The sequence below is a fragment of the Sturnus vulgaris genome, chromosome 35, assembly GCF_052056855.1.
Source record: "Sturnus vulgaris isolate bStuVul1 chromosome 35, bStuVul1.hap1, whole genome shotgun sequence".
NCBI lineage: Eukaryota > Metazoa > Chordata > Aves > Passeriformes > Sturnidae > Sturnus > Sturnus vulgaris.
In genome coordinates, this window is record NC_142277.1 from 104,689 (window position 1) to 128,785 (window position 24,097).

The 24,097-nt window shown below is 54.3% G+C and overlaps 1 protein-coding gene across 4 annotated transcripts in view; it reads right to left on the bottom strand.

Moving 5' to 3' along the window:
- The window catches only part of SPTBN4 (spectrin beta, non-erythrocytic 4), a 43,227-nt gene that overhangs the window by 16,952 nt on the left and 2,178 nt on the right, over positions 1-24,097 (bottom strand). For all 4 annotated transcript variants that reach the window (XM_088155185.1, XM_088155188.1, XM_088155187.1 and 1 more), the window contains exons 5-20: positions 23,748-23,860; positions 22,648-22,835; positions 21,605-21,722; positions 20,794-20,952; positions 19,569-19,871; positions 19,307-19,457; positions 17,418-18,288; positions 17,182-17,319; positions 15,613-16,372; positions 14,176-14,378; positions 12,736-12,826; positions 7,493-7,642; positions 3,774-4,037; positions 2,543-2,767; positions 1,359-1,448; positions 995-1,273 (exon numbers count right to left, since the gene is read on the bottom strand). In XM_088155185.1, the coding sequence (XP_088011311.1) occupies positions 995-1,273; positions 1,359-1,448; positions 2,543-2,767; positions 3,774-4,037; positions 7,493-7,642; positions 12,736-12,826; positions 14,176-14,378; positions 15,613-16,372; positions 17,182-17,319; positions 17,418-18,288; positions 19,307-19,457; positions 19,569-19,871; positions 20,794-20,952; positions 21,605-21,722; positions 22,648-22,835; positions 23,748-23,860 (4,103 nt within the window). The remainder of the gene's footprint in view (positions 1-994; positions 1,274-1,358; positions 1,449-2,542; positions 2,768-3,773; positions 4,038-7,492; positions 7,643-12,735; positions 12,827-14,175; positions 14,379-15,612; positions 16,373-17,181; positions 17,320-17,417; positions 18,289-19,306; positions 19,458-19,568; positions 19,872-20,793; positions 20,953-21,604; positions 21,723-22,647; positions 22,836-23,747; positions 23,861-24,097) is intronic.

Consider the following 24,097-nt stretch of genomic DNA (forward strand, 5'->3'; position numbering starts at 1 on the left):
CCAACCAACCCAATGACCAAACTCAACCCAACATCACCCAACCAACCCAATTCCCCCAATCAAACCAACCCAACCCAACCAACCCAACATCACCCAATCAACCCAATTCCCCCAATTAAACTAATCCAATGACCAAGCTCAACCCAACATCACCCAATCAACCCAATTCCCCCAATCAAAGCAATCCAACATCACCCAACCAACCCAATTCACCCAATCAACACAACATCACCCAATCAACACAACATCACCCAATTAAACCAACCCAATGACCAAACTCAACCCAACCAACCCAACAAACCCAACCAACTCAAAATCACCCAATCAACACAACATCACCCAACCAACCCAACCCAATGACCAAACTCAATCCAACATCACCCAACCAACCCAATGACCAAACTCAACCCAACATCACCCAACCAACCCAATTCCCCCAATCAAACCAACCCAACTCAACCAACCCGACATCACCCAACCAACCCAATTCCCCCAATTAAACCAACCCAATGACCAAACCCAACCCAACATCACCCAACCAACCCAATGACCAAACTCAACCCAACATCACCCAACCAACCCAATGACCAAACCCAACCCAACATCACCCAACCAACCCAACCCAATGACCAAACTCAACCCAACATCACCCAATTAAACCAACCCAATGACCAAGCTCAACCCAACATCACCCAACCAACCCAACCCAATGACCAAACTCAACCCAACATCACCCAACCAACCCAATGACCAAACTCAACCCAACATCACCCAACCAACCCAATTCCCCCAATCAAACCAACCCAACTCAACCAACCCAACATCACCCAATCAATCCAATTCCCCCAATTAAACTAATCCAATGACCAAGCTCAACCCAACATCACCCAACCAACCCAATTCACCCAGTTAAACCAATCCAATGACCAAACCCAACCCAACATCACCCAACCAACCCAATGACCACCCCAACCCCACCCCTCTCAACCCCCACCTTCCCCTTCTCCTCGTTCATCAGGAGCAGCTCCTGCTCTCCCAGCCACGACTCCACCTCGGCCACGTCGAAGTAGTACTGCTCCAGCTGGTAGGTGGCATCCAGGGTCTGCTGCCGGCGCTCCGTCTGCTCCTGCAGCTCGGCCCACATGGTCCCCAGGCGCTCCAGGAGGCACCGCACGCCCTCGGCCTCGGGGCTCTTGATGGTGGCCACGGCGGCGGCGCGTTCCAGCACCTCGTCCACGCGGGGCCGGTGCACCTGGATCTCCCGGCGCAGGTTCTGTGGGGTGGGGTGGGAGGTGGGGGTGGGTGCAGGGGTCAGGGTGGGGCGTCCCCCCTGCCCCAGTGGAGGTGTGGGAGCTGACCTGGTTCTTCTTGATGAACTGTTGGACGGTCTGCAGGTTGGTGCCGTGGTCCTTCAGCGTGGCCAAGGGCAGGCGGTCCTGGACCCACATCTGGGGGCGGGGGGTGGAGCTCGGTGTCATGGCTGTGGCCATCCCCGTTTCTGTGTTCACCTCCAGCTCACCCCATCTTCATCCCCATCCATCTCCATCCTCATCCATCTTCATCCTCATCCATCTCCATCCTCATCCATCTCCATTCTCATCCATCTTCATCCCCATCCATCTCCATCCTCATCCATCTCCATCCTCATCTTCATCCCCATCCATCTTCATCCCCATCCATCTCCATCCTCATCCATCTCCATCCCACCCCATCTCCAGCTCATCCCATCTCCATCCCCATCCATATTCATCTTCATCCCATCTTCATCCCATCCCATTAATCTCAAACTCCATCCCATCCCCATCCCCATCTCCATCTCCATCCAATCCCCATCTCCATCTCCATTTCCATCTCCATGTCCCTCCCATCCCACCCCATCCCCCTTTCTGCGTTCACCTCCATCCCACCCCATCTCCAGCTCACCCCATTGCATCTCCATTCTCATCCATCTCCATTCTCATCCATTTTCATCCTCATCCATCTCCATCCTCATCCTTATCCATCTCCATCTTCATCTCTACCTCCACCCCGTCCCCTCCCCAATCCCCATCCCCATCTGCATCTCCACCCCCATTCCCATCCTCATCCTCATCCATCTCATCTCCATCATCCCCATCCTCATCCTCATCCATCTCCATCTCCATATCCTTCTCCATCTCCACTCCATGCCCATCTCCATCCCCATCCTCATCCGTCTCCATCTTCATCTCCACCACCATCCCATCCCCCATCCCCATTCCCACCCCCACCCCCATCCCCCATCCCCATCTCCATCCCCATCCCCACCCCCATCCCCATCCCCAATCCCCAATCCCCAATCCCCACCCCCATCCCCACCCCCACCCCCATCCCCATCCCCATCCCACCCCCATCCCACCCCCATCCCCATCTCCATCCTCATCCGTCTCCATCTTCATCTCCACCACCACCCCCATCTCCATCCCCACCCCCATCCCCATCCCCATCCTCATCCTCATCTCCATCCCCATCCCCACCTCCACCTCCATCTCCCCACCCACCCCACCCCACCCCAGGTACTCACCACCTCATCCTCCAGCTCATGGCTGACCTGATGCACCTCCTTGGAGGCCAGCAGGATCCTCCTGCGCTCCTTGAGGGGCTCGATGAGGCGCACGATGCGCGTGCCCACCGCGCTCTGCCGCTCGCCCACCGCGTCCCGCCCGGCCGCCTGCGCCGGCAGCGCCGCCGCCTGCGCCTGCAGCTCGCCCACCTCCTTGTACCACTCCTCCACCTGCGACTCCATGCTCTGGGGACACGCCGTGGGGTGGGGTGGGGACACGGTGTGGGGAAGGTGGCCACGGTGGCAAGCGGGGGACGTCCAGTAACCAACGTGGAGCGTTGTCCCAAAAAAATGTTGGGGTTCCATAATTTGGTGTTCACCATAACGTGGTGTCCCCTCATGGCCTGGTGTCCCCCCAGGGCGTGGTGTCCCCCCAGGGCCTGGTGTCCCCTCATGGCCTGGTGTCCCCCCAGGGCCTGGTGTCCCACAGGTCCCCCCAAGGCCTGGTCTCCCTTCACGGTCTGGTGTCCCCTCAAGGCCTGGTGTCCCCTCAAGGCCTGGTGTCCCCTCAGGGCCTGGTGTCCCCCCAAGGCCTGGTGTCCCCTCAAGGCCTGGTGTCCCCCCAAGGCCTGGTGTACCCCAGTGTCCCTCAGGTCCCCCCAAGGCCTCACCTGCAGCCTCTTGAGCTGGCGGCTGACGCTGCGGAGGTCGGCCCCGCTGCCCACGGCCTCCAGCTGCTCCTCCAGGCGGCCCAGCACCCAATGTCCCCCCAGCACCCAATGTCCCCCCAGGGCCTGGTGCCCCCCAAGGCCTGGTGTCCCTCAGGTCCCCCCAGGGCCTGGTGTCCCCCTCAGGGCCTGGTGCCCCCTGCAAGGCCTGGTGTCCCCTCAAGGCCTGCTGTCCTCCCAAGGCCTGGTGTCCCCCCCAAGGCCTGGTGTCCCTCAGGTCCCCTCAAGGCCTGGTGTCCCCCCAATGTCCCCAATGTCCCCCCAAGGCCTCACCTGCCCATGGTCTCCAGCTGCTCCTCCAGGTGTCCCAGCACCCAATGTCCCCCCAGGGCCTGGTGTCCCCCCTAAGGCCTGGTGTCCTCCCAAAGCCTGCTGTCCCCCTCAAGACCTGGTGTCCCCCCCAGGGCCTGGTGTCCTCCCAAGGCCTGGTGTCCCCCCCAAGGCCTGGTGTCCCTCAGGTCCCCTCAAGGCCTGGTGCCCCCCAGTGTCCCCCCAATGCCCCCGAGGTGCCCCCAGGGCCTCACCTGCAGCCTCTTGAGCTGGCGGCTGACGCTGCGGAGGTCGGCCCCGCTGCCCACGCTCTCCAGCTGCTCCTCCAGGCGGCCCAGCCGTGCCTCCATGTCTGCGTAGCTCCTGGCCAGGCGCTCGGCGGCCGCGGCCTCGGCCAAGCGGCGGCTCCGGGCCTGGCTCGTGCTCTCCAGCTCCAGCCAACATCGGCGCAGCTCCTCCAGCTGCCGCCGCACGGCCCCGCTCAGCTCCGGCTTGGCCTGAACCAGCTCCTCTCCTTCCTGGGGTCATCGAGAGAGGGGGGGACCCCAAAATTCAGCGTGAGGGGGTTGGGGTGAAGGGGGGATCCCCAAAATTCAGCGTGAGGGGGTTGGGGTGAAGGGGGGGATCCCAAAATTGATCATGAGGGAGTTGGGGGCAAGGAAGGATCCCCAAATTCATCACGAGGGGTTTGGGGTGAAGGGGGGGATCCCCAAATTCAGCGTGAGGGGTTTGGGGTGAAGGGGGGATCCCCAAAATTCAGCGTGAGGGGGTTGGGGTGAAGGGGGGACCCCAAAATTCATCATGAGGGGGTTGAGATGAAGGGAGGGACCCCAAAATTAATCTGGAAGGGTTTGAGGTGGTTTGGGGTCAGGGTGGGACCCCAAAATTCATCGTGAGGGGGTTTGGGGTGAACACCAAAAATTCATCATGAGGGAGTTTGGGGTAGTTTGGGATCAAAGTGGGACCCCAAAATTCATCGTGAGGGGGTTGGGGTGAAGGGGGGATCCCAAAATTCATCACGAGGGGGTTTGGGGTGAAGGGGGGGATCCCCAAATTCAGCGTGAGGGGGTTGGGGTGAAGGGGGGATCCCCAAAAATTGATCATGAGGGAGTTGGGGGCAAGGAAGGATCCCCAAATTCATCACGTGGGGTTTGGGGGCAAAGGGGGGGACACCAACATTCAGCGTGAGGGGGGTTGGGGTGAAGGGGGGATCCCCAAAATTCAGCGTGAGGGGTTTGGGGTGAAAGGGGAGACCCCAAAATTCAGCGTGAGGGGGTTGGGGGGGGGTTGGGGTGAAGGGGGGACACTAAAATTCGTCATGAGGGGGTTGAGGGCAATGGGGAATCCAAAAATTCATCATGAGGGGGTTTGGGGTGGTTTGGGATCAAAGTCGGACCCCAAAATTCATCACGAGGGGTTTAAGATCAATGTGAGATCCCAAAAATTGATCATGAGGGAGTTGAGGGCAAGGAAGGATCCCCAAATTCATCACGAGGGGGTTGGGGTGAAGGGGGGATCCCAAAATTCAGCGTGAGGGGGTTTGGGGTGAAGGGGGGATCCCCAAATTCATCACGAGGGGGTTGGGGTGAAGGGGGGGATCCCAAAATTCATCGTGAGGGGTTTGGGGTGAAGGGGGGGATCCCAAAATTCAGCGTGAGGGGGTTGGGGTGAGGGGGGGGGATCCCAAAATTCATCGTGGGGGGGTTTGGGGTGAAGGGAGGGATCCCCAAATTCAGCGTGAGGGGGTTTGGGGTGAAGGGGGGACACTAAAATTCATCATGAGGGGTTTGGGGTGAGGGGGGGGACACCAAAATTCAGCGTGAGGGGGTTGGGGGTGAAGGGGGGATCCCAAATTCAGCGTGAGGGGGTTTGGGGTGAAGGAGGGACACAAACACTCAGTGTGAGGGGTTTGGGGTGAAGGAGGGATCCCCAAAATTGATCATGAGGGAGTTGGGGGCAAGGAAGGATCAAGGAAGGATCCCCAAATTCATCACGAGGGGTTTGGGGTGAAGGGGGGATCCCCAAATTCAGCGTGAGGGGGGTTGGGGTGAAGGGGGGGATCCCCAAATTCAGCGTGAGGGGGTTTGGGGTGAAGGGGGGATCCCCAAAATTCATCACGAGGGGGTTTGGGGTGAAGGGGGGGATCCCCAAATTCAGCGTGAGGGGGTTGGGGTGAAGGGGGGGATCCCCAAAATTCAGCGTGAGGGGGTTGGGGTGAAGGGGGGGATCCCCAAAATTCAGCGTGAGGGGGTTGGGGTGAAGGGGGGACCCCAAAATTCAGCGTGAGGGGGTTGGGGGTGAAGGGGGGGGATCCCAAAATTCAGCGTGAGGGGGTTTGGGGTGAAAGGGGGGACCCCAAATTCAGCGTGAGGGGGTTTGGGGTGAAGGGGGGATCCCCAAAATTCAGCGTGAGGGGGTTGGGGGGGGGTTGGGGTGAAGGGGGGACACTAAAATTCGTCATGAGGGGGTTGAGGGCAATGGGGAATCCAAAAATTCATCATGAGGGGGTTTGGGGGGGGTTGGGGTGAAGGAGGGACCCCAAAATTCATCACGAGGGGTTTGGGATCAAGGTGAGATCCCAAAAATTGATCATGAGGGAGTTGGGGGCAAGGAAGGATCCCCAAATTCATCACGAGGGGGTTGGGGTGAAGGAGGGACCCCAAAATTCATCGTGAGGGGGTTTGGGGTGGTTCGGGATCAAAGTGGGACCCCAAAATTTATCATGAGGGGGTTGGGGTGAAGGGGGGGACCCCAAAATTCATCGTGAGGGGGTTGGGGGCAAGGAAGGATCCCCAAAATTCATCACGAGGGGTTTGGGGTCAGGGCGGGACCCCCAAATTTGGGCCTGGGGGATTTTGGGGCAGCCCCTCCCCCTCTCATGGGGGGTTGGGGGGCAAGGGGGGGTTTGGGGGGTGGGGGGAGGGGCAAAGGGGGGGACCCCAAAATTGTCACGAGGGGTTTGGGGGGGGGGGGAGGGGACACGGGGGGGGGGGAGGGGGAGAAGATGGGGGGAGGGGACACGGGGACAGTGGGGGAGGGGACGGGGGTGGTAAAGGTGGGGGAGGGGTGACACGGGGACAGTGGGGGAGGGGACACCGGGGGACACGTGACGGGGGGGGGGGTGACACGAGTGGGGGAGGGGACACCGGGAAAGTGGGGGAGGGGACACGAGGGGGACACGTGAGGGGGGGGGAGGGGACACGAGGGGGACACGTGAGGGGGGGGGGGAGGGGGACCGGAAGTGGGGGGGGGGGAGGGGACACGGGGACAATTTGGGGGCGCCAAACGACGTCACCAAATGGGCGGGGGGGGGGGGGAGGGGACAAACAACACCCGCACCTCCCCCCACCCTTTCCCCTCCTCTTTTTTTTTTTTTTTTAATAATTACTTTTAATTTTTTTTTTTTTTTACATCCCGCCCTCCTTTTTTTTTTTATTTTTTTACACCTCCCTCTTTTTTTTTTTATTTTTTTACATCCTCCCTCCTTTTTTTTTTTATTTTTTTCCATCCCTCCTCCTTTTTTTTTTTTTCATTTTTTCCCCTCCCCTTTTTTCTAATTTTTTTTACATCCCCCCACTTTTTTCTTTTTTTTTTTACATCCCCCTCCTTTCTTTTTTATTTTTTCCCCCTCCCCTTTTTTTTTTATTTTTTTTTACATCCCCCCTTTTTTTCTTTTTTTTTTACATCCCCTCTTTTTTTTTTTTTTTTATTTTTTTCCCCCTCCCCTTTTTTTAAATTTTTTTTTTACATCCCCCCTTTTTTTTTTTTTACATCCTCCCATTTTTTCTTTTTTTTTTTTACACCCCCCTCCTTCTTTTTAATTTTCCCCCCTCTTTTTTTTAAATTTTTTTTACACCCCCCCTAATTTTTTTTTTTTTAAATTTTTAATTTTAATTTTTTTTTTTTTTAATTTTTAATTTTAATTTTTTTTTTTTTTTTTAATTTTTAATTTTTTATTTTATTTTTTTTTTACCTTCTCGATCCTCTCCAGCCACTCTCGGTTCTGCTCCAGCTCAGCCAGGAACGCGGGGTGCTGCAGCCACGGCTTCGGGGGGTCCCTCGGGGGGGGGTCCCTGGAGGGGTCCCCGGCCATCAGAGCCTTGTCCCGGATCCAGGCATCGAGCTGCGGGGGGAGGGGCGGCTCAGCACCCCCCCGCTCCAGGATTGTTTTTATTTTTTTTTTAATTTTATATTTTTTGTTTTAAAGGGGGTTAAGGGTGGTTATTTCAGCCGTTTTTTGAAAAAAATAATTTTTATTTTTTTTTTTTTTTTTTTTTGGCGGGAAAAAATAAAAAATTCCTTAGAGCAAAAAAAAAAAATAATAAAAAAAAAATTCTTAGAGCAAAAAAAAAAATTTCCTTAGAGAAAAAAAAAAAAAAATTCCTTAGAGAAAAAAAAAAAATAAAATGATTTCCTTAGAGCAAAAAAAAAAATAAAAAAAATTTATTCAGAGGAAGAAAAAATAAAAGATTTCCTTAGAGCAAAAAAAAAAAATTCTTTAGAGCAAAAAAAAAAAATGAAATAAATTCCTTAGAGAAAAAAAAAAAATTCCTTAGAGCAAAAAAAAAATAAAATAATTTTCTTAGAGCAAAAAAAAAAAATTCCTTAGAGCAAAAAAAAATAATAAAATAAATTCCTTAGAGAAAAAAAAAAATTCCTTAGAGCAAAAAAAAAATAAAATAATTTTCTTAGAGCAAAAAAAAAAAATTCCTTAGAGCAAAAAAAAAATAAAATATTTTCCTTAGAGCAAAAAAAAATAATGAAATAAATTCCTTAGAGAAAAAAAATAAAAAAAATTCCTTAGAGAAATAAAAAAAATTCCTTAGAGCAAAAAAAAAAAAATTCTTTAGAGGAAGAAAAAAAAAAAAAATTCCTTAGAGCAAAAAAAAAAATTCTTTAGAGGAAGAAAAAAAAAAAAAATTCCTTAGAGCAAAAAAAAAAAAAAAAAATTTCCTTAGAGGAAAAAAAAAAAATTATTTAGGGGAAAAATAAATAATTAAAAAACCCCCCCCTCGTTAGCACAAAAATAAATAATTAAAAGATGTTTCCTCTGCGCAAGAAAAAAGAAAAATTAAAAAAAAATAATTTGGGCAAAAAAATAAATAAATAAATAATGAAATAATTTCCTCTGCGCAAAAAAAAAAAAAAAAAAAAAAAAATTAAAAAAATAATTTCCACTGCGCAAAAAAAAAAAAAAAAAAAAAAAAAAAAAGGTTTTTTTCGCCCTCAAAATAAATTCTAAAAATATCGGAGGGGAAAAGGGGCAAAAAATCCCCAAAAACAGCGGAGGAGAGACCCCCCCCCCCCTATCCAAAAAAATAAAAATAAAAAAATAAAAAAATAATTCCAAAAAAAACGAAGGGGGAACTCCCCCCCTTTCCTAAAAAAAATAAAAAAAATTAAAAATAAAATAAAAATAAATTAAAGAAAAAAAAGGAGGGGAAAGAGCGAGAGGAGCCCCCTCCCCCTTTTTTATTTTTTTTTAATTTTTTTTTTAATTAAAAAAAAAAAAAAAAAAAAAAGGAGGCGGATTTGGGGTCGGGGGGAGGAGGAGGAGGAGGAGGAGGAGGAAGGGGAGGGGGGAGGATGAAAGATGACGGAAGGATGAGGATGAGGAGGGGGGGATGAAGATGGAGGATGAGGATGGAGGATGAGGATGAAGGAAAGGGGGGGATGAAGATGGAGGATGAGGATGGAGGATGGGGGGGGGATGAAGATGACGGAAACGGGGAGGAGGAGGAGGAGGGGGGGATGAAGATGGAGGATGAGGAGGGGGGATGAAGATGACGGAAAGGAGGAGGATGAGGATGGAGGAGGAGGGGGGGGATGAAGATTGAGGGGGGGATGAAGATGGAGGAGGATGAGGAGGAGGAGGGGGGGGAGGGATGAAGATTTGGGGGGGGGATGAGGAGGAGGAGGGGATGAAGATGGAGGATGAGGAGGGGGGGGAGGGATGAAGATTGAGGGGGGATGAGGATGAGGATGAGGAGGGGGGAGGGGGGAGGGGGGAGGGGGAGGATGAAGATGGAGGATGGGGGGGGATGAAGATGGAGGATGAGGATGAGGATGAGGGGGATGGATGAAGATGACGGAAAAGGGGGAGGATGAGGACGGATCAGGCCGATGAAGACGATGGAGCGGGAGGGTGAGGAAGGCTCCGGAGGCCGCGGGAGGAGGAGGAGGAGGAGGAGGAGGAGGAGGAAGAGGCGGCCGCGGGCTCGGCCGTGATGCGGCAGATCCCGGGCGGAGCGCGCGAGCGCCGGAGCAGCCCGGGAGGCTCCGCCAAAAAAATCCCGGAGAGCGGCGGGGAGCCCGGAATGACCGAAAAACACCCCAAAAACACCCCAAAAACACCCAAAAACACCCGAAAACACCCAAAAATCACCCGAAAACACCAGGAAACACCCAAAAAAACCCCCCAAAACACCCCAAAATCACCCAAAATCACCCAAAATCACCCGAAAAACACCCCAAAACCACCCGAAAATACCCGAAAACACCTGAAAATTACCCAAAAACACCCCCAAAACACCCCAAAATCACCCAGAATCACCCAAAATCACCCCAAAACACCCAAAAACACCCAAAAATCACCCGAAAATACCCGAAAACACCCGAAAATACCCGGAAATACCCGAAAAACACCCAAAAAACACCCAAAAAACACCCGAAAACACCCCAAAACCACCCGAAAACACCCGGAACCCCCCCCAAAACACCCCAAAATCACCCAAAAAACACCCCAAAACCACCCGAAAATACCCGAAAACACCAGAAAATCACCCAAAAACACCCCCAAAACACCCCAAAATCACCCAGAATCACCCCAAAATCAACCAAAACCACCCGAAATCACCCGAAAATCACCCAAAACCACCCGAAAACACCAGAAACACCCGAAAACCCCCCCAAAACACCCCAAAATCACCCAAAATCACCCAAAAAACACCCCAAAATCACCCAAAATCACCCAAAATCACCCAAAACCCCCCCAAAACACCCAAAATCACCCCAAATCACCCCAAAAACACCCCAAAATCACCCCAAAAACACCCCAAAATCACCCAAAATCAACCAAAAACACCCAAAATCACCCCAAAACACCCCCAAAACACCCGAAAACACCTGAAAATACCCGAAAATCACCCAAAACCACCCCAGAACACCCAGAAACACCAAATTCACCCCCCAAAAAATCCCAAAGCCCCCGAAATGCCCGAATCCACCCCAAAAAAACCCCAAAAGACACGAAAAACCCAAATTCACCCCGAAAAAAACCAAATTCACCCCGAAAAAAACCCAAAATGCCCCAAATCCACCCCCCAAAACCCCAAAACCCCAAATTCACCCCGAAAAAAACCCAAAATCCACCCCGGAATCACCCAAAACCACCAAATTCACCCCCCAAACCCCGAAATGCCTCAAATCCACCCCAAAAAAACCCCAAAACACACGAGAAACCCGAATCCACCCGGAAAAAAAAGCCAAATTCACCCCGAAAAAAAACCGAAAATGCCCCAAATCCACCCCAAAACACCAGAAATGCCAGAAATGCCCCAAGTCCACCAAAAAAACCCCAAAACACCCGAAAAACCCCAAATTCACCCCGAAAAAAAACCCAAATTCACCCCAAATCCACCCCGAAATGCCCCGAATCCACCCGAAAAAAACCCAAAACCACCAAATTCACCCGAAATGACCCTAAAATCCCTCAAATCTACCCCAAAAACCCCAAAAGTCCCACAAATCCACCCCAAAATCCACCCCCAAAACCCCAAATCCACCCCGAAATGCCCCAAATCCACCCCAAATCACCAAAAAAAATCCCAAATCCACCCCAAAACCCCCAAAATCCCCCAAATCCGCCCCAAAATGCCCCCAAAATCCCCCAAATCCACCCCAAAAATACCCAAAACCACCCCGAAAAAAACCAAAAAACCCAAATCCACCCCGAAATGCCCCAAATCCACCCCAAAAACTCCAAAATTCCACAAATCCATCCCCAAAAAAACCCAAATCCACCCCAAAAACCCCAAAGTCCCACAAATTCACCCCGAAATCTCCCAAAAAAACCCCAAATCCACCCAGAAATGCCCCAAAATGCCCCAAATCCACCCCAAAATCCCCCCAAAATCCCTCAAATCCACCCCAAATCACCCCAAAAATCCCCAAATTCCTCAAATCTACCCCAAAACCCCCAAATTCACCCCGAAATCACCAAAAAAATCCCAAATCCACCCCGAAACCCCCAAGTCCCAAAGTCACCCCAAATCCACCCCCAAAATCCCCCCAAAATCACCCCAAAATCGCACAAAGCCCCCCCAAAATCCACCCCCAAAAAAACCCAAATCCACCCCAAAATCACCCCAGAGACCCCCAGAGGAGCCCCCCGAGATCCTGAGGGAAATTTTGGGGTCCTGGGGACCCCAAAAAAGTTTTTGGGACCCCCAAAATCCGACCCCAAATCCCCTCAGAGACCCCCAGAGAAGCCCCCCAAAATCTTGAGGAAAATTTTGGGGTTTTGGGGACCCCCCCCGCCCGAATTTTGGGGTCTCAGGTGAATTTTTGGGGGTCCCAGGTGAATTTTGGGGGGTCTCAGGTGAATTTTTGGGGGGTCCCAGGTGAATTTTTGGGGTCCCAGGTGAATTTTTGGGGGTCCCAGGTGAATTTTGGGGGTCTCAGGTGAATTTTTGGGGGGTCCCAGGTGAATTTTTGGGGATCCCAGGTGAATTTTTGGGGTCCCAGGTGAATTTTTGGGGGTCCCAGGTGATTTTTGGGGTCTCTCAGGTGAATTTTTGGGGTCTCAGGTGAATTTTTGGGGGTCCCAGGTGATTTTTGGGGTCCCAGGTGATTTTTGGGGGTCCCAGGTGAATTTTTGGGGGATCTCAGGTGAATTTTTGGGGTCTCAGGTGAATTTTTGGGATCCCAGGTGAATTTTTGGGGTCCCAGGTGAATTTTTGGGGTCTCAGGTGAATTTTTGGGGGTCCCAGGTGATTTTTGGAGGGTCCCAGGTGAATTTTTGGGGTCCCAGGTGAATTTTTGGGGGTCTCAGGTGATTTTTGGAGGGTCCCAGGTGAATTTTTGGGGGTCCCAGGTGAATTTTTGGGGTCCCAGGTGAATTTTTTGGGGTCCCAGGTGATTTTTGGGGGTCCCAGGTGAATTTTTTGGGGTCCCAGGTGAATTTTGGGGGTCTCAGGTGAATTTTTGGGGTCTCACCTCCCGACATTCCTGCAGGAATTTTTGCAGCTCCAGGTGGTTCTGGAGCCGCCGGGTCCAATCCTGGGCCAGCTGCTGGTTCCGTTCGCTCCTGGCCATTAATTAATTAATTAATTAATCACTAATTAGCCCCTAATTAACCCTTTCTTAATCTCTAATCAACCCATTTATTAATTAACCCTTCATCAACCCCTAATTAACCCTTCACCACCCCGGGGCCAGGTTCGCTCCTGACCATTAATTGATTAATTAATTAACCCCTAATTAACCCTTCTTTAACCCCCTAATTAACCCTTAATTAACCCTTCATCAACCCCAAAGGGAATTTTTGGGGTCCCGGGTGGAATTTTGGGGTTTTGCACGGAATTTTTGAGGTTTTGCACGGAAATTTTTGGGATCCTACACGAAATTTTTGGGATCCTACGTGGGAATTTTGGGATCCTACCTGGAATTTTTGGGGTCCTGGGTGGGAATTTTTGAATCCTACCTGGAATTTTTGGGGTCCTGGGTGGGAATTTTGGGATCCTACATGGAATTTTGGAATCCTGCATAGAATTTTTGGGGTCCTGGGTGGGAATTTTGGGATCCTACACGGAATTTTCGTTCCCTACACGGAATTTCTGACCTCCCCCAGAGGGAATTTTTGGGATCCTACACAGAATTTTTGGGATCCTACACAGAATTTTTGGGATCCTGCATGGAATTTTTGAAGTTTTGCACGGAAAATTTTGAATCCTACACGGAATTTTTGGGGTCCTGCATGGGAATTTTGGGATCCTGCATGGGAATTTTTGGGGTCCTACATAGAAATTTTTGAATTCCTGCATGGGATTTTTGAGTTCCTACACGGAATTTTTGGGATCCTACATGAAATTTTGGGACCCTACACAGAATTCTGGGATCCTGCATGGAATTTTTGGAATCCTACACAGAATTTTTGGGATCCTGCACGGAATTTTTGAGGTTTCGCATGGAAAATTTTGAATCCTACACGGAATTTTTGGGGTCCTGCGTGGGATTTTCGAATTCCTGCATGGAATTTTTGAATTCCTGCACGGCATTTTTGAGTTCCTGCATGGAATTTTTGAATTCCTGCATGGAATTTTTGAGTTCCTGCATGGAATTTTTGGGGTCCTGCATGGAATTTTTGAGTTCCTGCATGGGATTTTCGAATTCCTGCATGGAATTTTTGAATTCCTGCATGGAATTTTTGAGTTCCTGCATGGAATTTTTGAGTTCCTGCATGGAATTTTTGAATTCCTGCATGGAATTTTCGAATTCCTGCATGGAATTTCTGAGTTCCTACACGGGAATTTTTGAGTTTCTACACGGGAATTTCTGGGATCCTACACGGAATTTTTGAATTCCTGCACGGCATTTTTGAATTTCTGAAACCCCCCCCTCCCCCCAAGAGGGAATTTTTTGGGGGGTCCCCCCCACCTTTCCCTGAGCTCGCCCATGGCTTTGGCCACTCTCTCGCTGTGCAGGTTGCCCTGGCGCCGGAGGCTCTCGCCCGCCTGCAGGAGCAGCCCCACCTTGTGCAGCTGCAGCTCCAGGCTGGTGCCCAGGTCCTGGTGCCTCTTCAGGGCCTTGGTGGCCCCGTCCAGAGACTCGGGGAGCTCGGGGTGAGCCAGGGCGCGCTCCTGGAGGGGACACGGGGGGACAAAAGGGGGAAAAAAGGGGGCGGGGGGCGGGGGTGGCGGAGTCGGAATTAAGGGAGGGGGACAGAGAACCCAAATTCAGCAACCAGGAGCTGTCAGCACCCAAATTCAGCAACCAGGACCTGTCAGCACCCAAATTCTTAAACCTTGACCTGTCAGCACCCAAATTGACCAAACAGGAGTGGTCAGCACCCAAATTCAGCGATCAGGAGCTGTCAGCACCCAAATTCATTGATCAGGACCTGCTCCCACCCAAATCCATCAATCAGGAGCTGTCAGCACCCAAATCCAGCAACCAGGAGCTGTCAGCACCCAAATTGACCAAACAGGACCTGTCAGCACCCAAATTCATTGATCAGGACCTGTCAGCACCCAAATCCATCAACCAGGACCTGACAGCACCCAAATTCATCACCCAAGACCTTCTAGAATCCGTTCCCACCACCCAAAATCTTCTTCCACTCATCTCCATCAACCAGGACCTTCTACAAATCACCCAAAGTCTTCTTTCAAACAAATTCATCAACCAGGACCTGTCAACACCCAAATTCATCGACCAGGACCTGTCAGCACCCAAATTCATCAAACAGGACCTGCTCCCACCCAAATTCATTGACCAGGACCTGTCAGCACCCAAATTCAGCAATCAGGACCTCTCAGCACCCAAATTCATTGACCAGGAGCTGTCAGCACCCAAATTCATCAAACAGGACCTTCTACAAATCATTCCCACCACCCAAAGTCTTCTTTCAACCAAATCCATCAACCAGGACCTGTCAGCACCCAAATTGAACAAACAGGACCTGTCAGCACCCAAATTGAACAAACAGGAGTGGTCAGCACCCAAATTCATCAAACAGGACCTGTCAGCACCCAAATTCATTGACCAGGAGCTGCCAGCACCCAAATTCATCGATCAGAACCTGTCAGCACCCAAATTCATCAACCAGGACCTGTCAGCACCCAAATTCATCAAACAGGACCTGTCAGCACCCAAATTCATTGACCAGGAGCTGCCAGCACCCAAATTCATCGATCAGAACCTGTCAGCACCCAAATTCATCAACCAGGACCTGTCAGCACCAAAATCCATCATCCAGGACCTTCTCCAACCCAAATTCGTCACCCAGGACCTTCCAGAATCCCTTCCCACCACCCCAAACCACCCAAATCCATCACCCCAGAACCCCCTCCCGCCCACCCCCTGCTCCCCCACCTGGTTGTAGAGGCTCTTCTGGCACTGCTGCACGTCGCGCAGGAAGAGCTGGAAGACGTGAGACTGCACCAGCACCTCCCTCCTCATCTCCCAGCTCTGCAGGAGCTTCCCCCAGCCCGCCTCCAACTTCTGCAGCCACTGCTGGAGGGACAGGGAAGGCACCTCCATGTCCTCCATGGCCAGCAGCTCGCTGGCCGCCTGGATCTTGGCGTAGTCCTCCTCGTAGCCGTTGATCTCCTCCTTGAGGGCCACGTGGACGTTCAGGAGCCTCTCGGCCTCGGCCAAGCTGTCGGGGATCTCCTCGGAGCTCACGGCCTCTTGAGTCTTCACCAACCACCCCAAAAAATTGTCCAAGTCTTGGATGAACTGCTGGAGCCGCCCGGCCACCGTCAGGGCGTCCTCGCAGCCTTGCAGGGCTCGCTTGAGGTTGTCCCACTCGTCGCTGATCTCCTCGAAGGGCACCAGGATCTCCAAGGCTCTGTCGGGGTGGGCGGCGGCCAAAGCTTCTCCTTCCTGCTGCAGCTCCACCAGCCGAGGTTCCAGCACCACCAGGGCGGCCTCCATGGTGGACAGGCGGCGCTGCAGGGCCAGGACGCCGCCCAGGTCGCCGCCGCCGCCCGACTGGGTGGCCTCGATGGCTTTCCTCTTCTCCCGCACCTGCGCCTTCATCTCGCCGCACTCCAGCAGGAAGTTCTGGATCTTCAGCACCGAGCTCAGCTGCCTCTTCTTGTTCTCCACCAGCTCCACCACGCGGTTCCAGCTGGGGAGGGAGGCAGGGAAAGGGGTGAGGCCCCTCTGGGGGTGGGATGGGGTGGCAGTGGTGGCCTGGAGAGTCCGAGCCCACGGGGACGTCCCACCACAGGATGGGGGTGCCCGGGTGACCAAGGAGACCCCAAGAAGGGTCAACATCCACCTTGAAACCCCCAGGATGGGTTGGTTTTGGTTTGGTTTGGTCTGGTTTGGTTTTGGTTTTGGTTGGGTTGGGTTGGTTTTGGTTTGGATTGGTTTGGTTTTGGTTTGGTTTGGTTTGGTTTGGTTTGGGTTTGGTTTGGTTTGGGTTTGGTTTGGGTTTGGTTTGGTTTTGGTTTGGTTTGATTTAGTTTTGGTTTGGTTTTCAACCCTTCCATTGCTGAACTGAACCCCACAGTGACATCCCCCCACTGGAGAACCCCAGAGAATCCCCAGGAGCCCCCCAGGAAGAGTCAAGGTCCACCTTGGGACCCCCGGGATGGGTTGGGTTTGGTTTGGTTTTGGTTTGGTTTGGTTTTGGTTTGGTTGGTTTTGGTTTGGTTTGGTCTGGTTTGGTTTTGGTTTGGTTTGGTTTGGTTTGGTTTGGGTTTGGGTTTGGTTTGGTTTGGTTTGGTTTGGTTTGGTTTGGTTTGGGTTTGGGTTTGGTTTGGTTGGTTTAATTTAGTTTAGTTTAGTTTGGTTTGGTTTGATTTGGTTTAGTTTAGTTTTCAACCCTTCCATTGCTGACCTGAACCCCACAGTGACATCCCCCCACTGGAGAACCCCAGAGAATCCCCAGTAGCCCCCCAAGAAGAGTCAAGGTCCACCTCGGCTCCGTACCGGCTGTTGAGATGGTCCTGGCAGGCCCGGACCTCGTCGGAGCTGGGGTGGCCACCGTCCACCAGCTGCTGCACCACCTGGTTGACGTCCAGGACGCGGCCCATGACGCTGTTCATCTCCTGGTCCAAACTCTCGAACCTGAGCACACGGACACGGGCGCGTCCACCACGGCGCCGCGCCCCTCGACACCCACCCACCCCATAGCCCCACCTCCACCCACCCACCCACCCACCCACCTGTGCTGCACCACCTCGACCTCATCGAGCTCCTCGGGCACCTCCATCTTCTCCAACCACTGCTCCTTCTCATCCACCCACACCTCGCAGGCGTGCACCTCGCTGAACATGCGGTAAACGGCCAGCGCGTCCTGCAGCCACTGCGTCCTCAACACGGCCACCTCGGCCACCTCCCCGTAGAGCTGCTCCACCTCCACCACGCGGATCTGGACGTCCACGCCTTGACGGTGGTCGGGGGCCAGCAGAGCCAGCTGCTTCCTGAGGGACGCCACGGCGCCGCGGTGCTTCTCCACCTCGTCCACCACGGCGCGGTGCTTGCGCAGCAGAGCTTGGCTGGAGTAATCGTCGTGGCCGAAATCGTCGCTGGACACGATGCGGTACGCGTCCTGCAGCCACGCCACCAGATCGTCCGTCTCGGCGCTGAACTGGAAGAAATTCATGGCGTCCTCCAAGCGCTGCTGGTGGAGCCCCGTGATCTCCTCCAGCTTCTTCCACCTCAGGCAAACTTCTCGCATCTTCTCCTGGATGCCCACGGAGCTGAAGGATTTCTTGGCCAGGATCTTCTCGCCTTTCTTCATGGTTTGGTGCAGCAACGCCCGCCGGTTGCCCAGCTCGCCCAACATGGTTTTGTGTTTGTTGGTCAAGGTCACGACGCTGCTGAGGTCGCGGCCGCAGCTTTTGGCCGCCAGGATTTTCTCCTTCTCGCGGATCCAGGCCTCGGCTTCCTCCATCTCCTGGAAGAAGGTCCAGAGCTGGCGGGAATCTTCCAGTTCCTTCCTCCTCTTGGCCGCCAGCTCCTCCAGCTCCTCCAGGCACGTCTGGACGTGGTTGACGCGGTTGCAGATGATCTGGGGGTCGCAGGGTTGGTAGCCTGGGTGGGCACAAGGGGTTGAGATGTCGGGAGGGGTGGGGCCAAGGAAGGGGCGGGTGTGGTCCAGGTGTGGTCCAGGTGTGGTCCAGGTGTGGTCCTAGCTTGGACTCAAAGATCTCAGAGGGATTTTCCGAACTTGGTGGCTCTGTGGGGACTCCTGGAGGTGGCCCAGCAGGACCTTGGGTTGGCCCTTCCATGACCCACCAAGACCTTTGGTTGACCCTTCCATGACCCAACAAGACATTGATTGACTCTTCCAGGACCCACCAAGACCTTGGGTCATTTTCATGGCCAACCAAGACATTGATTGACCCATCCATGGCCCACCAAGACCTTTGGTTGACTCTTCCATGACCCAACAAGACCTTTGGTTGACTCTTCCATGGCCCACCAAAACCTTTGGTTGACCCTTCCATGACCCAACAAGACATTGATTGACCCTTCCAGGACCCACCAAGACCTTGGGTCAACATTTCCATGACCCACCAAGACATTGATTGACCCTTCCATGACCCACCAAGACCTTGGGTTGATCCTTCTTCCATGGCCCACCAAAACCTTGGGTCAACCCTTCCATGGCCCACCAAGACCTTTGGTTGACCCTTCCATGACCCAACAAGACATTGATTGACCCTTCCAGGACCCACCAAGACCTTGGGTTGACCCTTCCATGGCCCACCAAGACCTTGGGTTGACCCTTCCAGGACCCACCAAGACCTTGGGTTGACCCTTCTTTCATGGCTCACCCAGACCTTGGTTGACCTTTCCATGGTGCACCAAGACCTTGGGTTGACCCTACCATGACCCACCAAGATCTTGAGTCAAAATTTCCATGGCCCACCAAGACCTTGGGTCAACATTTCCATGACCCACCAAGACATTGATTGACCCTTCCATGACCCACCAAGACCTTGGGTCAACATTTCCATGACCCACCAAGACATTGATTGACCCTTCCATGACCCACCAAGACCCTGACTGACCCAACATCTCCACCCACCCCGTTGGCCCCCGTTACCCTCCAGCTCCGAGAACTTGAGCGCGGCGGCGTTGAGGGCCTGGACGCGCTCGGTCTGCGCCGAGATGTCGGCCTCCAGCAGCCCGTGCTTCTGCAGGAGATCCTCAACCTCCAGCAGATGCTTCCCCAAATCCTTGGAGACCAGAAGGACCTGGAGAAAGAACGGCAAAAAACCGCGTCGAACGGGAATTTCGCCGGGAATTTCGCCGGGAATTCCGCCGGGAATTTTCGCCGCGCCGCCGGGATCTCCTCCATCTCTTACCTGCATCTCCTCCATCCAGTCGATCATGTAGACCATCTCTTGGAAGATCTTCTGCAGGGCCAGGTTCTGCTCGAGGCGGGCGCGGCGGGCTCGGACCAGCTCGGTCAGCAGCGCCCACTGGCGCAGGATGTTGTCCTTTTGGGCGCCGATGCGCCGCGTGTCGTAGTAGCCCTCGGACTCCATCTCCAAGGCCAACTCCACGACCACCTGGATGCGCTCCTGGTACGAGGAGATGTCGGCCTCGATGGCCTCGTGTTTCTTCATGGCCGCCTCCACCGCCGGGAGGTCGTAGCCGAAGTTGTCCTGAAAGGGGACAGAGGTGGGAGGGGGATCAAGGAGGAGGTCGAGGAGGTCGAGGAGGTCGAGGAGGTCGAGGAGGTTCCTCCACCTCTCCATGGTCAAGGAGGAGGTCAAGGAGGTCCAACCACCCCTCTCCAAGGCCAAGGAGGTTCCTCCACCTCTCCATGGTCAAGGAGGAGGTCAAGGAGGTCCAACCACCCCTCTCCAAGGTCAAGGAGGTCCAACGACCCCCTCCATGGTCAAGAAGGAGCTCAAGGAGGTCCAACGACCCCTTCCATGGTCAATGAGGAGTCCAACAAACTTTCCACGGTCAAGGATGAAGTCAAGAAGATCCAACCACCCTTCCCCAGGTCAAGGAGATCCAACAACCCCTCCATGGTCAAGAATGAGGTCAAAGAGGTTCCTCCACCCCACCATGGTCAATGAGGAGGTCATGGAAGTCCAACCACCCCTCCATGGTCAAGGAGGTCCAACCACCCCTCCATGGTCAGGGAGGTCCAACCACCCCTCCACGGTCAAGAAGGAGCCCAAGGAGGTCGAACCTCCCCTCCCCTGGTCAAGGAGGTCCAACCACCCTTCTATGGTCAAGGAGGTCCAAACACCTCTCCATGGTCAAGGAGACCCCACCACTCCATCCCTGCTCAAGGAGGACCCCAACGAGACCCCACCACCCCCCAATGAGATCCCACCACCCCCCAGTGAGATCCCACCACCCCCAACGAGATCTCACCACCCCCCAGTGAGATCCCACCGCCCCCAATGAAATCCCACCACCCCCCAACGAGATCCCACCACCCCCAACGAGATCCCACCACCCCCCAACGAGATCCCACCACCCAAAATTCTTCTCCTCACCCCCACCCCCCACCCCGGGGATTGTCCCCCCCCATGAAGGTCCCCCATGCCCCCACCCCAGTGACCCCACCTGCGACACCAGGCGCTGGTTCTCGTTGAGCCACGTCTCCCTCATGGCGGCCTTGTGGTCGAAGCGCTGGGCCAGCAGCTCCAGCTTCTCCTGCCGGATCAGCTCGTTCCTCAAAGCCGCCTCCCGCTCGTGCTCCGCCTTCTCCAGGCACGTCCAGGCCTGGGGGGGTGTGGGGACACAGCAGGGGAGGGGGTCACGGGGGTCCCCAAACTCACTGGGGTGTCCCCAAAACCACCAGAGTGTCCCCATCCCCACTGGGGTGTCCCCAAACCCACCAGAGTGTCCTCAGCCCCACATGAGTGTCCCCAACCCCAGTGGGGTGTCCCCAAACCCACTGGGGTGTCCCCAAACCCATCAAGGTGTCCCCAAACCCACTGGGGTGTCCCCAACCCCACCAGGGTGTCCCCAATCCCACTGGGGTGTCCCCAAAACCACTGGGGTGTCCCCAATCCCACTGGGGTGTCCCCAAAACCACTGGGGTGTCCTCAATCCCATCAAGGTGTCCCCAAAACCACCAGAGTGTCCTCAGCCCCACATGAGTGTCCCCAATCCTACCAGAGTGTCCCCAAACCCGCTGGGGTGCCCCAGTCCCACGGGGGTGTCCCCAACCCTACCAGGATGTCCCCAACCCCCTCGAGGTGTCCCCAGCCCCTCCAGGTGTCCCCAAACCCACCAAGGTGTCCCCAACCCCCTCGATGTGTCCCCAACCCCCTCGAGGTGCCCCCAGCCCCCTCGAGGTGTCCCCAACCCCCCCGAGGTGCCCCCAGCCCCACCGGGGTGCCCCCCCAGGGTGGTGGGACTCCATCCCCACCTTGTTGATGTCAGAGATGCTCTTGCCCTCGCTGGGCACGTAGAGTTTGCGGTTGGTGGCCCGGAGTTTGCTCTGGATGGTGAAGAGCAGCACCTCGAGGTTGCCCTTCTCCTGGAACCTGGGGGTGGCACCCGCGGGGGGTCACTGTCACCACCCAGCCACCTCATACTGGGACCAGTTTGGGGTGAACTGGGACCACCATGATGAACTGGGACCTCACCATCACCCCTCAGTTTCCACTGCCGCCAGTTTGGGTTGTACTGGGATGACCTTAACACCACCATGATGAACTGGGACCTCCTCACGACCCCCTCAAGTACCACCCATGACCAGTTTGGGCTGAACTGGGACCACCATGATGAACTGGGATGTCACCATCACCCCCTGGGTACCACCCATGACCAGTTTGGGTTGAACTGGGACCACCATGATGAACTGGGATGTCACCATCACCCCTCAGGTACCACCCATGACCAGTTTGGGCTGAACTGGGACCACCATGATGAACTGGGACCTCACCATCACCCCCTGGGTACCACCCATGACCAGTTTGGGCTGAACTGGGATCACCTCAACCCCACCATGAGCTGGGACCTCTCCACCACCACTCTCCAGTTCCCACCATCACCACCAGTTTGGGCTGAACTGGGACCTCCCCAACACCACCATGACCATGACCATGATCACCATCATCATCATCATCACCCATGTCCCATCATCACCAGTTTGGGCTGAACTGGGACCTCCCAATCCCCACCATGACCACATGATCACCACCATCACCATCACCAGCCTCCATATCCCATCACCACCAGTTTGTCCCGAACTGGGACCTCCCCACCATGACCATGACCATGACCATCCCCCATATCCCATCACCACCAGTTTGAGCTGAACTGGGACCTCCCCATCACCACCATGACCACGACCACCACCATCCCCCATATCCCATCACCACCAGTTTATCCCATACTGGTTTATCCCCACCGCCACCCCGTCACCCCCCAGGCTGAGCCCCCACCCCGGCACCACGGGTTCCTCACTTGACCGGTTTCTCCAGGGTGCAGAAGGCGGTGAAGGCCTGCAGCTGCTGCTGGACGCCGCTCAGCGAGTTGGCGAATTTCTGGTTGCTGATGATGGTGATGGTGTGCTGGATCCAGGCCAGCAGCTCGGCCGCCAGCGCCTCGTAACGCGCCGTGATGGCCGCGATCTCCATCACCTGCTCCAGCACCTGAGGGCGTTTGGGGTGGACTTGGAGGTGCTGGAGGAACCTCCTGAGAGACACCAAGGTGTGGCCAGGAAGGCCCTGAGAGCCAAGAGGGGCTGGAGGAATCCCCTGAGAGCCACCAAGGTGTGGCCAGGAACCTCCTGAGTGACACCAAGGTGTGGCCAGGAACCTCCTGAGAGCCACCAAGGTGTGGCCAGGAAGGCCCTGAGAGCCACCAAGGTCCTGGAGGAACCCCCTGAGAGCCACCAAGGTGTGGCCAGGAATGCCCTGAGAGCCACCAAGGTCCTGGAGGAACCCCCTGAGAGCCACCAAGGTGTGGCCAGGAACCCCCTGAGAGCCACCAAGGTGTGGCCAGGAACCCCCTGAGAGCCACCAAGGTGTGGCCAGGAATGCCCTGAGATCCAAGAGGGGCTGGAGGGGTCACCGGGGCTGGCCAGGAACCCCCCAAGAACCACCAAGGTCCTGGAGGAATCCCCTGAGAGCCACCAAGGTGTGGCCAGGAACCTCCTGAGATCCAAGAGGGGCTGGATGGACAGAGGGATGGACAGAGGGATGGACACAGGGATGGATTTTGGGATGGACATTGGGATGGACATTGGGATGGACAGAGGGATGGACATTGGGATGGACATTGGGATGGATTTTGGGATGGATTTCGGGATGGACACAGGGATGGACATTGGGATGGACATTGGGATGGACATTGGGATGGACATTGGGATGGATTTTGGGATGGACATTGGGATGGACAGAGGGATGGACAGAGGGATAGATTTTGGGATGGATTTTGGGATGGATTTTGGGATGGACATTGGGATGGATTTTGGGATGGACATTGGGATGGATTTTCGGATGGATTTTGGGATGGATTTTGGGATGGATTTTGGGATGGACAGAGGGGGGTCCCAGCCCCACCTTCCCGATGCGCTTCCCCTCCACGGCCAGCGCCTTCATCTTGGAGAAGTAATGGTAGAAGGAAACCACGTAGGTGATGATGGACTTCTCATCGGGGTCCTCCATGTTGACATCTGGGGGGGGACAGAGGGTCAGGGACACCCCCAGATCCCCCCATTGACCACCAGGGATGGTCCCATCCAGGGGACAGAGGGTCAGGGACACCCCCAGACCCCCCCATTGACCCCCAGGGATGGTCCCATCCAGGGGACAGAGGGTCAGGGACACCCCCAGACCCCCCCATTGACCACCAGAGATGGTCACACCCATCAGGGTGATCACATGACCTCGAACCAACCCAAAAAAAAAAA